Raw genomic sequence first — 15,347 nt, 5'->3', positions numbered from 1 at the left:
TCGGGGGTCGGGGGGGTCAGGGAAGTGGGAGCCCAGGAGGTGAGTGAGGTTGGATCCTGGCCTGGCAGGTGCTTTGAGGGAAACTCACACTCTCTCTGAGACCTTGGGCTGCCATGAGACTCTGTGAGGTCGACGGGGGAGGAGGTCTTTATCCTTCCCGTGGCTTAGTAGGTGGGAGCAAGGATCCCAGGCCATTTTGGGACGAAGTCCCGCCTGACAGAAAGGGAGCAGCCTGGGGTCAGAGTGGCCCCAGGTGGCCCAGCTGGTGAGAGCTCTGTCCCCCGTCCGCAGGGTCCTGGTCACAGACACGGCGTCCCAGCACGAGCGGCTCCAGGCCATTGCTGTGAGTTCCTGTCGTGGGCCTGGGGTCATGGGGGACTAGGGTTTCGGAGCCCAGAACCCGGGCAAAGTGAGTGGAGACTTGTCTGAGGTCCCAGTTATCAGAGGCTTCCTCAGAAATGAAAATAGAGGGCAGTGTTTGCACGTGGCCTTTGCTGACCTTGGAGGGGCAGGTGGGGAAACCGAGGCGGGGGTTTGATGGAACCCAGGCCGCGGTCTGCTCATGCTCCCATGACTGAACGCCCTGTATTGGGGATAGTCCTCAGTGGCGCGGGTCTACTGGGTCAGGTTCGGGTGGGTGTGGTCCTGGGGACCCTGGCTGTCCTGACCTGCCCAGGCCCACAGGAGAAGCGCCGGAAGCAGGCTGAGATCGAGAGCAAGCGGAGGCAGCTGGAGGAGGACAGGAGGCAGCTGCAACACCTGAAGGTAGGGTGCGCCTGAGGTCTGGGCCTATGAGAGCAGGGGTGTATGGGCGGGGCCTTTGGGGGCATGCACCTGCGGGGGCGGGGCCTGCGGCATGTGCTCCTGTGTGGGCAGGCCTGTGTGGTGAGGCTTATGTGGGTGGGGCCTATTGGGGTGTGCATCTGTGCAGGGCAGGGCCTTGTGGGATGTGTGGCTGTGCACATATGTAGGATGGGGCTTGTGTGGGTGGGCCAGTCTGGGTGTGCACCTGTGGGGGCGGGGTGTGTGTGAGGTGTACATCTGTGTGAACGAGGCCTTAGTGGGGCGTGCACCTGTACGGGTGGAGCCTGTGAGTGCAGGGCCTTATGGGGTGTGCGGAGGCGTGGGGCGGGGATTGTATGGGTGGGGCCTGTGTAGAGTGTGCATCAGTGTGGGTGAGGTATGTGTGGGCAGGTCCTGTGTAGGGTGTGCAGGTTCTCAGGGCTGGGCCTATGTGGGGTGTGTACCTGTGTGTCTGGAGCCTGTGTGGGGACTGTTTGAGGCCTGGTTTTTGGGGGACCCAGGGCTTTGTGAGCAGCTCCTCCAGGATGGGGCCTGCATGGGTGACTGTCGTGACCCTCCATTCTGATGTCCAACCTGAGCATAAACTGGTGACCACAACCCTCACTCTGACCTTGACCTCAGTACAGACTCTAATCATAATTCAATAAAGATTCGAACCTGGATCTTAACCCATCTGTGATCCTAACTGATGCTGGTACCTCCAGTCCAAGGCCTTACGGGAGCGCTGGCTGCTGGAGGGGACGCCATCCTCCACCTCCGAGGGTGATGAGGACATGAGGAAGCAGATGCAGGAGGATGAGCAGAAGGCCCGGCTCCTAGAGGACACCATCGGCAGGTGGGCCTCTGGTGAGGGGCCTATCCACTGGGCAGTTGGGGAGGGCCCTGTCCACTGGGAATAGGTCCCTGGTGTGGATGGTCAAGACCACACCAAGGACTGAACCCAAGGACATTGGTCTGGGCCCCAGGCTGCATGGGGCAGGTGTGAAGCCCCAGGGTCCACTTGAAGGCTGTAGGGCATAGGCCACCTGGGTCTCTTCCTCTGTGACACCCTAGAGTAGGTGTAAGGCCTGGGTCAGTTGGCAGGTCCCTGAGGAAGGGAGAAGCCATACCACCTCCCTGGGGGCTCATGGTGCCAGCCCAATGGTCCAGCAGCACTAATAGAGGTCACAGAGGCCTCCAGGAAGGCAGGAAGGGTCAGGACAGAGAAAGGCCTTCCTGTGGGGCTGACCACCAGTGTCGCAGGTGAGGTCAGGCCTGGCTCAGAGCAGAGGGTCAGGCAAGTGGACAAATCCAGTTCTAGCACAGGAAGGAAGGGATCACGGGTGAGTCATCCTTGCCTATGGAGTTTGTTGGGATTCCCTGTCAAGGTGGGAACTGTTAAAGATAGTGTTTGGGACACCCCTGGAACTGAAGGGAGCCAAAGGTGGCCTTGCACAGGACTTCAGTTTACCTTTCTTTGATCCTGGGAGTCAGGAACCCTGTCTGTTTTTCAGAGTTTTGTTTTTGCCTTGCTAAAGATGGAAACATGAACTTCAAGCAGGCTAGATACTCACTCTACCCTGAGCCATGCCCTGGCCAGTCAGGGGCTGGGGATTCTAGGCTATCACTCTACCCCTGAGCCACTCCCCCAGACCTTCACTGTCCCAATCTGTCTCTTTTATTTTTTATTTTTGGTCTTTTTGAGACAGGGTCTCTCTGTAGCCCCAGCTGTCCTGGAACTCACTATGTAGACCAGGCTGGCCTTGAACTCACAGAGATCCACCTGCCTCTGCCTCCCAAGTGCTGGGGCTACAGGCATGTGCCACCACACCCAGAAGAGTGTCTTTTTTATTTTGAAATTTATTATTTTTATTTTATGTGTATGAGTGTATTGCCTGCACCTTGTCCACATAGTGAGTTTCAGGCCAGCTGGGGCTACAAGGGAGACCCTGTTACATTTTTATCTTTTTTGTTATTTTTGGGTTTTTGTGCCAGATTCTCCATAATTCAGACTAACCTGAAACTGACAACAGCCCTTCAGCCACAGCCCCCCTCCCGCTAGGCGGACAGCCCACTACTACTTCTTCCCCTAGTTCAGTCCAGGACTGTTTGTACTGATGCCTTCTGACACAGGCAGACACTTGTAAAAGTCACACATACTTTCCCATTGTCTCTACAGTGCTAACATTTCCTGTTAAATGAATTTGTGCAGGATAGGGGAGGAGGAAGGGGGAAGTGTGTTTTTGGTTTTTGTTTTGTTTTGTTTTGTTTTTTTTGTTAGCAACTAGGCATACAGGAGAGCTTGCCCTGATGGGAATCTCAGCTCTGCTGTCTGCTGCCAGTGAGCTGCCAGCTAACCTGGGTTGAATAGCAAGACTTTATCTCAAAGAAACAATACATGGGGTGGCAAAACATGGGAAAAGATGCTTGTTGCAAAGTCAGAAGACCTGAGTTCGATCCCCAGGACCCACAAGGTAGAAGGAGAGAGTGAAATTCAGCAAGTTGTCCTTCGACCTCCACACGTACACTGTGATACATGCACACCCACACACTCATAAAGACACAAAATAAAGTTACAGGGAATTGCAGAAATGGCTCAGTGGTTAAGAGCACTGGCTGCTTTTGCAGAGGACTCACTTTCAATTCCCAGCACCCACATGGCAGCTAACAACCATCCATAACTCCAGTTGCAGGGGAATTCAGTACCCTCTCTGACCTTCATGGGCTTTGTACATGGATGCACTTACTAACATTCAGGCAATATACTCATAAAATGAAAATAACAGTCGGGCATGGTGGTGCACGCCTGTAGTCCCAGCACTTGGGAGGCAGAGGCAGGCAGATCTCTGTAAGTTCAAGGCCAGCCTGGTCTACATAGTGAGTTCCAGGACAGCTGGGGCTACAGGGAGACCCTGTCTCAAAAAGACCAAAAAAAAAAAGAAATAACAATAAATTTTTAAAATTTTTTAATTAAGGAGCTGGGGGATGTTATTATGTAACAGCTTATTTCACTCTATAATATGCTATAGAATTCTTTCCTTATCAGTGTATTTTTCATTATCATTTTAATGACTACATAATATTCCATTCTGTACAAAACCACATCAATTCCTCACTGATATGCATTGATATACATTAATTTTTCAGTTGTTTTGTTTTGTTTTGTTTTTTGTCTTTTTGAGATGCCCCAGCTGTCCTAGAACTCACTATGTAGACCAGGCTGGCCTCGAACTCGCAAAGATCCACCTGCCTCTGCATCCCAAGTGCTGGGATTAAAGGCATGTGCCACCATGCCCAGCTATAAATAAAATATTTTTTAAAAAATAAATGAAATAAAATTAGGGAGCTGGAGAGATGACTCATCAGTTAAGAGCACCCATTCAAGTTTAGTTCCCAGCACCCACATGAAGGCTAACAACAGTCTGTAACTCCAGTTCCAGGGGTTCTGACACCCTCTTCTGACTGCCTCAGGTATTGTACACATGGGTGCACCTATATGCATGTAAAACATTCATGCACATAAAATTAAAAAAATAATAATTAAAAGTAAACCAGGTGTGGTGGCATACTCCTTTAATCCCAGCACTGGGGAGGCAGAGGCAGGCAAATCTCCTGTGAGTTCTAAGCCAGCCTGGTCTACATAGTGAGTTCCAGGACAGCTGGGGCTACAGAGAGACCCTGTCTCGAAAAGACTTTAAAAAAAAATCAGTTAAATTCGAGCCCAGCATTTTGTATACACCTACCATCCCAGCACTGGGAGGCTGAGGCAGAGGGATGGAGACCTCCAGGCCAGCCTAGGCAACACAGTAAAACTGTGTCTCAAAAATAAAAGGGGCTAGAGTTGTAGCTCAGTAGATAGAGTGCTTATAGCTCACTGGGTAGAGTGCGTGCTTGTAGCTCAGTAGGTAGACTGCTTGTTGCTCAGTGGGTACAGTGCGCATCTAGCATGCCTGAGTCCCTGAGTTCCATCCCCAGCAACATACAAACCAGGTGTGATGGCACACACCTGCCATCCCAGTACTTGGGAGGTGGAGGCAGAAGGAACAGGAGTTCAAGGTCAGCCTCAGCTACATAGTAAATTAGTGGCCAGCCTGGGCTACATGACAAAAGAAAACTAAATTCTTGGAACCCCATGTGACCTGTCCCTTGTCCCTCCACAGGCTGGAAAAAGAAATTGATGTCCTGGAGTTTGGGGACTCCACTCCAGTCCCCCCAAGGCAGAGCTCGGCAGCCCCCAGCCCAGCCCAAGCCCCATGTGAAAACCCCACCAGGGAAGAGCCAAAGGCTGAAGTCATGGTGAATTCTCAGCAGGTAAGAGGTGCCGGGGTGGCCAGGTCCTGAGTTATACCTATCCTTCCTCACGGTGCCTGGAGTGCTTAGCGTACCAAGTAAAACAAGGGCCAGAGCCATGTGATTGGAGCTGCTGCTGGCCCTCTCTGGGCCTGTTTCCTATCTTTGGAGGCAACTACAGTGTTCATCTGTCATACATCACAATGATCAGTTGAATTACTACATAAGGCGTTCACCCCAGATAGACACACCTGCCTGTTATCCTATGGTTATTATTATTACTGATTTAATTTTAATTTTTTTGGTCTTTTTGAGACAGGGTCTCCCTGTAGTCCCAGCTGTCCTGGAACTCACTATGTAGACCAGGCTGGCCTTGAATTCACAGAGATCCACCTGCCTCTGCCTCCCGAGTGCTGCGATTAAAGGCATGTGCCACCACACCCAGCTTTAATTTTAATTTTTACAAAAATATTTTATTTATGGGGCTGGAGAGATGGCTCAACGGTTAAGAACACTGGTTGTTCTTGCAGAAGACCCAGGTTCGAATCCCAGCACCCACATGGCAGCTAACGACTGTCCATAATTTTCATTTTATGTGTCTGAGTGTTTTGTCTGCAGGTGTGTAAACACACTGGTGTCCCGAAATGCCTGTGGAGGCCAGAAGACAGCTTTGGATCCCCTGGAATTGAAGTTAGGGACCGTTGTTAGCAATTATGTGGGTGCCAGGAATTGAGCCTGGGTCCTCTGCAAAACCAGCCAGTGATCTTAACTGCTGAGCCACCTCTCCAGCACCAATTTTTCTTTTCTTTTTCTTTTTGAGACAGGGTCTGCCTGTAGCCCCAACTGTCCTGGAACTCACTAGGTAGACCAGACTGGCCTCGAACTCACAAAGATCCGCCTGCCTCTGCCTCCCAAGTGCTGGGATTAAAGGCATGCACCACCACGCCTGGCCCAGCACCTATTTTTATTTTTTTGAGACAGGGTCCTACTATGCAGCCCTGGCTGGCCTGGAACTCAGTATGTAAACCAGGCACTCACAGAGATCTGCCTGCCTCTGCACTGTTAAATCCTGTCTCAAAAGAAAAAACTGTCCCCGTTTGTGGGCCAGTGTGATGGATCTGCTGCTTAAGTGACTCAGAAGCCTGGTGACCTGAGCTAAATCCCCAGGACTCAGGGAAAACTGGAAGGAGAGTTGTACTCTGACGTCTACATGTACGTCATCATCTGTGCACCCCCTTTCTACAATAATAATAAAAGATAAATTCAAACAAACAACAACAAAAAAATCTTCCAGCCTGCTGGGCATGGTAAAACCCATGCCTTTGATCCCAGAACTAAGGAGGCAGAGGCCGCCAGATCTCTGTGAGATCTAGCCAGCCTGGGCCACATAATGAGTTCCAGGCAACTGAGGTTACAAGGAGACCCTGTCTCAATAAAACAACAAAATAGGGCCTGGAAGGGCTGGAGAGATGGCTCAGTGGTTAAGGGCACTGACTGTTCTTGCAGAGCACTCAAGTTTGATTCCCAGCACCCACATGGTGACTAACAACTGCCTGTAACTTCAGTTCCAGGGGAATTCAACCCTCTCATCTGACCTCCACAGGCATTGCAGAACTCAGGTGCACTTTATATGCATGCAGACAATACACTTATACACATAAAATTTAAAAATAAATAAATAAAATATTTTAAAATTAGGGGCTAGAGAGTCAGCTCAGTGGTTAAGAGCACTGACTGCTCTTGTAGAGGACCTGGATTTGGTTCCCAGCACCAAATCCATGGCAGCTAACAACCATCTATAACTCCAATTCCAGGGGATCTGATGCCCTTTTTTGACCTCCATGGGCATTGCACACACGAGTGCACTTACATACATGCATGCAGAACATCCATATACATTAAATAAATAAATAAATAAATAAATAAATAAATAAATAAAATCTTTTGTAAATAAATAAGAATAGTTTAAAAAAATCTCCAATGGCAGAGGACTCACCCCGAGCCCAGAGGGGTTGAAGGTCTGACTCCAGCCCAGACAGCTCACAGGCCTTTGGGGGCCCTGCTGGAGATGACCTCAAGGGCTTGTCCATGCTGGGAAAGCACTCTGACACTGAGCTTCACCACAGCTCTTATCTGTACCTCCAATGTTGGGGTCAGGAACCCCTCAGAACATTTGTGCTGGGTTTAGGAAGACCAAGAATCAGGGGTGTGAGCTCTGGCCTCTCTCCACTGCTGCCAGTTGGATATGTTTATTATCAGGGACCACAATACATAAAGGGGGTGTCAGACCTATGATCAGGGAATCCCCAGGCATCATGGGGTCCCCCCATCTGGGTTCATGAGGAGGCAGGCAGGCCTCTTTACTAGATGAGGGTTTTGAAGGTTGAGCAGGAGTTCCCAAATGTAGACTCACAAACTGATGGAGGCCGAGGCCTGTGGAGGAAGCAGGGTGGTGCAGGAAGCAGGGTGGGTAGCTCTGACCAGTCTCTTCTCTCTTGCAGACTCTGGTGGGCACCCCAAAAGGTAAGCATCCATCAGGGGCATGTGAGCTCTGGTGTCCTCTGGTGGCTGGAGCAGGGATGGCAGACAAGAGTGGAGGCCCTCCTAAGTGGATTTTCAGTCTCTGAGGTGGAGGAACATTCCTGTCTCTTACAGATGAGAAAACTGAGGCTGGAGCTGAGGCTGGCAGGGGTCATACCACTGTGTGTTCCAAAGGACTGTAGGTCTGCGCCAGGCCAACCGCTCCCTCATGGAGTATGTGATGCTCTCCCAGAAGGCCTCTGTGTTCACATCTGTAGAATGGGGCAAGGAGCTGGGTGTGGTAGTGCAAGCCTATCATCCCAGCAAAATGAAGAGGCTGAGGCAGGCGGATCTCTGGGAGATTGAGGCCAGCCTGGGATATGTAGTGAGTTCCAGGCCAGCTGGGGCTACTGGGAGACCCTATCTTTAAAAAAAAAAAATTGCTTATTTTCTTTTTGTGTGTTATGAGTTTTGCCTACATGTATGTAAGTACACCTGTACATGCAATGCCTGGGGAGGCCAGAAGAGGGCATCAGATCACCTGGAACTGGAGTTACAGATGGTTGTTAGCTGCCATATGGGTGCTGGGAACCAAACCTTGGGTCTTCTGCAAGAACAGTCAATGCCCTTAACCACTGAGCTGTCTATCCAGCCCCCATGACATTTTTTTTCAGAATGCTGTTGTGTAGCAAATTCCCTATGTTGCCAAGGATAACCCTGAACTGATCCTCCTGCCTCTACCTCCCAAGTGCTAGGATGACAGGTGTGTGCCACCACACATGGTTTATATGGTGTTAGGGATGAATTGAGGGCCTCGTACATGCTGGGGAGCTCCTGCCACAAAGCTGCAGCCCTATGTTTTTGAAAGTCTCTGTGAGCAGTTTCCTGCTCAGCACAACACTGGCTCAGACTGTGTGGCTCAAAGACTCTGTGGCCTGATTTGCTGTGTTAATTATTCATAAGGAGCATGGCTCCCTGTCTTACTGTAGGATTAAAAATTAATAATTAAAAGAAAATCCATTCAAGCCTCTCAGGTTTTGTGAAAATTGTTTGGGCCAAGTGATGAGAGTGTGGGGCTAAGTGGGAGTTAGCTTTTGAGAGAGGGGTGCTGGGAGTGTGCAGAGCTGGGGGTGCAGGTGCATGAGATGGGGATCTTGAGGTATGGGTGGGTATGTTGGGAGTTTGGGAGTTCAGATGAATGTACCAGGGGTCTTGAGGTTCAGGCAGATGTGTCTGGAGTCTGGAGCTGCAGGTGGGTGTGTTGAGAGTCTGGGGGTGCAGGGGCACCTGTCCCAGGATCTGGGGGCCAGTACAGGTCCTGGAGGTCTCAGTGTTCAGGTGCATATGGATACCTGGCTGGGTTTGTGGTCCATTTGAATCTGCCGTCTGGACTCAGGCAGGTGCAAGGATGTTTGGGGGTTCCTGTGACCTTGTCTCTGACTCCTTTCTTTTTCCACCCAGCCGGCACAGAGAAACAAGTCTCCCGCACCCCAGTGAGGACCGCCGAGGGTTCCACCATGATGAAAGCAGGTGCGTTGGACCCCAGGGCCCACTCTGTATCCAGCTGCCAATTGGGCCAAGCCTCCATACTGAGGGTTGGGGGCTGGCAGGGCGGGGTTTACCCAGACCTGCCCTGGGCATGGTGTCTGGTGGTCCCAGAACCTTGATGCTTTGCTGCACGTCCACTGGCCCAGGCTTCCTCCGAGAAGACAGGCCCAGCATGCAGGCTCTAACCCAGCCAACACCCCATGGCTTCTACCCCTAACCTCCACCTGGGGACCCCAGGGTGGCACAGAAGCTCAGTACACTCCCAATGCCTGAAAACACTTGCATCAATTCCACCTGTGCCAGCTCGGCATCATGCTGACCTGAAAGGGCCTGACACTAAGCAGACTCACATAAAACCCAGGAGGATGCGGGCATGGTGGTGCATGCCTATAGTCCCAGCACTTGGGAGGCAGAGGCAGGCAGATCTCTGTGAGTTCAAGGCCAGCCTGGTCTACATAGTGAGTTCCAGGACAGCTGGGGCTACAGGGAGACCCTGTCTCAAAAAAACCAAAAAAAAAAAAAAAGAAAGAAAGAAAGAAAAAGAAGGGATATGGTGGGACAAGGAGGAAGCAATTGTAAGACTCTGGGGCTTCAGGAGGACTTGGGTTTTGATTTGAGGGTCCTGGAAAAAGCAGGACTCTCCCGTGCAGGTGGTGCTCACGAGTGCCCTCTGGTGGCTGAAAGGAGAGTAGACCAGGGCGCAAGCAACCACTAAACTAGGGAACCGTGCAGGGTTGAGACCTGGGTGGGGGCCTTGTGGAAGAGCCTTGGAAAGTTCTAGATGGTCTGAGGGTCACCTGTGGGAGGAAGGGTCTTCTTGGTACCCTCGAGAGAGTCATGCCAATAGGGACAGACAACGGGCTGTAATAGTGTCCCTGAAACCCCGTCCAGTGTGTTCTGTGCCAGATGCTTGATGAGGCTGCTAGCTGGGCAACCTCACTAGCACTGTGAGGATTCTGGGGAGCAACGTTGGTGCCTGGGTGGCTGCAGGGAGCACTCAGTCTCCACGGGCATGGTGGTACATGCCTTTAAACCCAGAACTCCTGAGGCAGAAGCAGGCAGGTCTCTGTGAAATCTAGGTCAGCTTGGGCCGCATAGTTCCAGGCCAGGTGGGGCTACAGGGAGACCTTGTCTGAAAAAAAAAAAAAAAGACTTCCGTCTCTTCCTGAGTTTTTTTCCTTTCTCCTCTTCCTCATCTTCCTCCTCCTCCTGCTCTTCCTCTTCTTCCTGTTCCTCCACTTCTCCTCCTCCTCCTCCTCCTGGTTCTCCTCCTCCTTTTCCTCCTTTCCTCTTCCTCATCCTCTTATTCTCATCCTCCTCCTCTTCCTGCTCTTCCTCCTCCTCCCACTCCCCCTCATCCTCTTGCTCCTCATTCTCCTCTTCCTGCCCCTCCTTTTTTTAACTTACGGCATTCCTCCTGCCTCAACCTCCCAAGTGTTGAGATTATAGGCATGAGTGTCTGTGGCTCTGTTAGAGCATAGCATGTAAAGATGCAAAGCCAAGGGACCTGGTTGAGGGATGTAGCTTGGAGTCCAGATGCTGAGCACAGGTCACACTTGAGCCCTTGGTAGCAGGGAGCTATGGAAGGATCTAGAGCTGAGAAGGGCCATGTCTAGCTGGTGTCCCAGCATCACCGGCATGGCTGCCCATTACTGCTTGGCTTTGTGCTGCTGACTCCCTTCCCTGGCTTGGCCGCAGCCCAGTGGGGGACACTCAAAGGCGAATGGGCCTCGGGGTAACCCAGTGCCTCTTGTATCAGCCATGTACTCTGTCGAAATCACGGTGGAGAAGGACAAGGTGACCGGGGAGACCAGGGTGCTGTCCAGCACCACACTGCTCCCCCGGGATCCACTTCCTCAGGGCGTGAAAGTCTACGAGGACGAGACCAAAGGTAGGAGAAGTCCTCCTGGGTATGGTGCACTGTGCACAGCCAGGGTCCAGCCCAGCCCTGCACCTGGTCCAGTTGGTCACTCGGGGCTGGGGGATGTAAGGTGCGTCCTGTAGTGAGACCCAGAGAGAGGTCAGCAAAGGTCCTCATGGGAGGCAAGTTCAGCCACCAGCTTAGATCAGCCAGATACATGACTGTTATATAGATGACAAGAAGCAGACTTAGGGATGCAAGGCAGGGTAAGAGGAGGCTTCTCAAAGAGGGGGCTCAGGGATGAGCAGGTAGGCAGAGGGGACAGTGCACCAGGTAGAAGCAACAATATGTACAAAGGCCTAGGTGGTAAGGATGTGGACTCCAGCAAGGAGGGGTCTGAGCTACAGGGGACATGGGGTTGGATCCTTGATGGATATGCATTGTGTGCTGGAGCAGAGATGAGTTTTTTGTCTGTAGTGCTGGAATCGAATTCCCAAACTAAAGAATGTAAACCAAATGCTTACAACAAAGCCATGCCCCAACCCCTTACTGGGGATTCTAGGCTGTCAGTCTACCCCTGAGCCATACCCCTAGCCCTCTTTTTATTTTTTGAGACACAGGCTGGCTAAGCTGCCCAAGCTGGTCTTGAACTCTGTGAACCCTGGTGTCTCTCCACTGTCACTCTACCCCTGAGCCACACCCCAGCCCTTCACTGGGGGATTCTAGGAAGATGTCTCCAGCACCCCTGTTTGTTTTGTTTTGTTTTGTTTTGTTTTGTTTTTTTGGAGACAGGGTCTCCCTGTAGCCCCAGCTGGCCTGGAACTCACTATGTAGACCAGGCTGGCTTTGAACTCTCAGAGATACTCCTGCCTTTGCCTCCTGAGTGCTGGGATCTTTAAAGGCATGCGCCACCACACCAGATTCCCAGGCTTTGTTTTAAAGATGTTTTCCTGGGTTGTAGGTGTGGGAGGACTCATGGGGAAACTATGATCCAACCTTACTGGGATGTCTTGGGCAGGAGCCATAATATGCAACTCCACCCCATCCTTCTTCCTTTCGAGATATAAAATATATGCCATAAAATTCTGTTAAAATTTGTGATTTATGAGGTTTTGTTCTATAGTGTGCATCTATTCTACTTCCAGAATGCTCCATTACCCCTAAGAAAACCCCATCCCCTTGGACCATCCTGTCCTCTTTCCAATTCCCAGCACCTGGGCATCCATTTCCTGTCTCTTGATTCCCCTTTCTAGACACTTCCTGTGATAGAGCCCCACACTCTGTGTCCTTTTCTATTTTTGTCTTTCACTGAGCATGATTTTCTTGAGATCCTTCCACACTGTAGCCTGTGTTAGGATCTTGCTCCTGTTCAGGGCTCCATTATACTCCATTGTGTGACTCCATTGTGTATAGGGACCACACTGTATATGCAGTACTGGGCACACTGCTGTGTGAATACCACTCATTTCTCAGGTTTGATGAGTTGGACTTACTGGCTCAGAGGGTGACTGTTTATCCTTTGGGCAGATAGCCAGTCTGGTATGCATGTCATTTGCTCCCCGGAGCAACAGTCAAGGCACCAAGTCTCCATGTCCCTCCCAGCTTTGACTTCCCATAATTAACCTCCTCTGAACGCTACTACCATCCTTCTGGGTCACTCCAGAGTAACTACACACAGGACTGGAGAGAGCAGAGGATCCAGGTTCTGCTCCCACCAGGCAGCTCACAATATTCTGTAACTCTAGTTCCAGGGAATTTGATGCCCTCTTCTGGTCTCTGTGCATATTGCATAACATGGGTGCACTTCCATGCAGGCAAAACACTCATAAAATAAAAACAAATACATGGAAACTTTTTGAAAATTAGAAGGCCAAGTGAGCATCCCACCTGGACACCTCTCAACCCTGCCAACCTCTGGGGACCCAGGACTGACTAGACTGTACTTTGGTTGTTTAGCAACAGCAGGAGATGTTTCCATGGTGATGGGGGGTTCAGATTCCTGCCTCAAGGGATATGCTTAACTGTACCCACTGCAGCCCCGTGGTTAGCAGGAGGCTTGGCCTGGGGACTCCCTTCCCTGGGGTTAGGAAGCTGGGAGCTGGTGGCACCTTGTTCAGCTGTCCCCTGGAGATAGTGGTCCTGACCCCATGCCTACCCTGCTTCCTCTCCACACAATCCGGGATTCTATAAGGAGTTGACAGGGCTGAGGTCCAGGGTGTTTCGGAGGTTGTAGATTGATATCCCGAGAGTTGGGTACAGAGACACCATGCTTAACATAACACAGAATGTGACAGCCAAGCATGGTGGCACATGCATGTCATCCCAGTGCTCAAAACACTGAGTCAGGAAGACGAACTCACGACAGTCCTCCTGTCTCAGCCTCCTGAGCACCGAGGTGACAGGTGTGCGTGGCGCTACCCTGATGTCCCCTGTCAGCTGTATCCTGTTCGACTACCAAGCCATATCCCCCAGCTTACCTCTTTCTCTTCCCTCCCCCCAGTGGTCCACGCTGTGGACAGCACTGCAGTCAATGGCATCCAGCCGCTGAGCTCCTCTGAGGTAGATGAACTCATCCACAAAGCAGATGAAGTGATACTGAGTGAGACAGGATCCATGGCTGAGCCCCGGGCCCACACTGAGGATGCGACAAGGACCACGCCATCTAGGAGGGAGATCACTGGAGTACAGGCTCAACCAGGAGAGGCCATGTCTGGCTCGCCAGGTGTCCACCCAGGCCAGGAGCCCCCGGTCACTATGGTGTTCATGGGGTACCAGAATGTGGAGGATGAAGCTGAGACCAAGAAAGTGCTGGGCCTGCAGGACACCATCAAGGCTGAACTGGTGGTGATTGAAGATGCAGCCACCTCCAGGGAGCCTGCTCCCCCCAACGGCAGCGCCTCTGAGCCCCCAGCCACCCAGGAGGACCAGGCTGGGCCCGTGGCCACCCCCAGTGACACGCAGGACCTAGACATGAAGAAGCCACGCTGCAGATGCTGCTCTGTCATGTGACCCGTTGGGGACACCCCAGTCCCCGCCCCATCCTCCGCTCCACACACACCCAGCAGCCCGGCCCCTCCCAGCGCCCGCAAGCCCTCACCCTCCACCTCATGGCCTGGACACGGGACACCTTGGCTCCTTGATACACCCTGAATCTGGGAGGGGAGGGCGCTCTGCCCATCACCTACCCAACACTTACCCCAAACCACAGAGCCATGGGTCTCCCTTCCCCTAAGGTGAGAGACAAGCTGACCTGCTAAAAAACCCCTGAAAATAAGCGGGGGAACCCATCTTCCCCAGGTCACAGCAGGTTTACACAGGGGCTCTCGCCCACCATGGCCCTGGCTGGAGTGACCCGTGGTGTCCCCCTGCCACCCCAGGCCAGCCTGTCTGTGCCTTACTGCTATTTTTAGGGAGTCTCTGAGGAGACCAGGAAAGAGGGGCTCTCTGGCCTCTGAATCGCAGGCAGGCAAGGTGAGGGCACACTCCTCTGGGGGCTCAAGGTCTTGGGATGGAGGTCGGCCCCTTCTGGATCTCCCAGTGGATGGCAGAGCTCAGAAGAGGGTACCTCCCCACCCCCCTCAATGGGTATGGGACTGTCACCCCCAAGATAGGGTCACTGTCGGCAGGGCCCCAAGTCAGCCACTTCATGTCCCAGGTTCCCACATCACCCCCCACTGGGCCCTTCTTCTTCCTGGTGCTAATTTGGGGACCCTAGGGGTCATCCCCTGCCCTCTTCTCCCATCGGCTTGGACTGGGGTCCTGAGTTTCCCACAACATACCCTAGAAATCAGGGAGTATGCTGGCCAGCACTGCCGAGCTCCAAGCATTTCTAGGTAGGCAGATTTCCCCAACCTTGGGTTGGAGCAAGGGAACCCCTATATCTGCCGCCTGGCTGCATTGTAAGGGGTCGCCCACCTGCAGGGTGGACAGTGGCTGTCTGCTCTATGCAGTGGCAGCCACCCTTGTCCCTGAGGTGCAGTGAGCCCCAGGCCAGCACATTCTCACCTCCAGGCCCTGTCTAAGTCTCTGCTTGGGGACTCCAGCCTGGTGAGCAGGGTGCAGGGCCACCACTGAGGACCCCTGTCACCACCCAAAGCTACAGTGGGCGGTGCAGAGGCTGGGAGGAGAGATGCCCTTGCAGGGGGCAACCGTGGCCTTGGCTGTGGCCAATGCTGTGGGACCCCATCCTCTCCCTCCTCCTTTGAGTCTGCCCTAAGCACCCCCCTCCCGCTAAAGTGCTCTTGCTGTCCCCCTTTGCTTTCATCATGTGACAAGCCCCCAACTCCCACCCCATGTTCTTGATTTTCCCAGAGAGGCAAATTAAAAAAAAAAAAAAAGTGCTGAG

The 15,347-nt window shown here is 52.3% G+C and overlaps 1 protein-coding gene across 3 annotated transcripts in view; it reads left to right on the top strand.

The window, feature by feature from the left end:
• Palm (paralemmin) overlaps positions 1–15,341 on the top strand; it is a 25,581-nt gene extending 10,240 nt beyond the window's left edge. For 2 of the 3 annotated variants that reach the window (XM_008837202.2, XM_029565477.1), the window contains 8 exons: positions 292–343; positions 685–765; positions 1,509–1,639; positions 4,944–5,094; positions 7,575–7,596; positions 9,055–9,123; positions 10,901–11,032; positions 13,503–15,341. In XM_008837202.2, the coding sequence (XP_008835424.1) occupies positions 292–343; positions 685–765; positions 1,509–1,639; positions 4,944–5,094; positions 7,575–7,596; positions 9,055–9,123; positions 10,901–11,032; positions 13,503–14,011 (1,147 nt within the window). In that variant the 3' untranslated portion in view covers positions 14,012–15,341. The remainder of the gene's footprint in view (positions 1–291; positions 344–684; positions 766–1,508; positions 1,640–4,943; positions 5,095–7,574; positions 7,597–9,054; positions 9,124–10,900; positions 11,033–13,502) is intronic. The other variant, XM_008837203.2, reaches the window with a different exon arrangement.
• Positions 15,342–15,347: the final 6 nt, after the last annotated feature.

The sequence above is a fragment of the Nannospalax galili genome, unplaced genomic scaffold (genome assembly GCF_000622305.1).
Source record: "Nannospalax galili isolate Female #2095 unplaced genomic scaffold, S.galili_v1.0 scaffold77, whole genome shotgun sequence".
NCBI lineage: Eukaryota > Metazoa > Chordata > Mammalia > Rodentia > Spalacidae > Nannospalax > Nannospalax galili.
The sequence above is the reverse complement of the archived record's forward strand: the minus strand, read 5'-3'. Positions and strand labels throughout refer to the sequence as shown.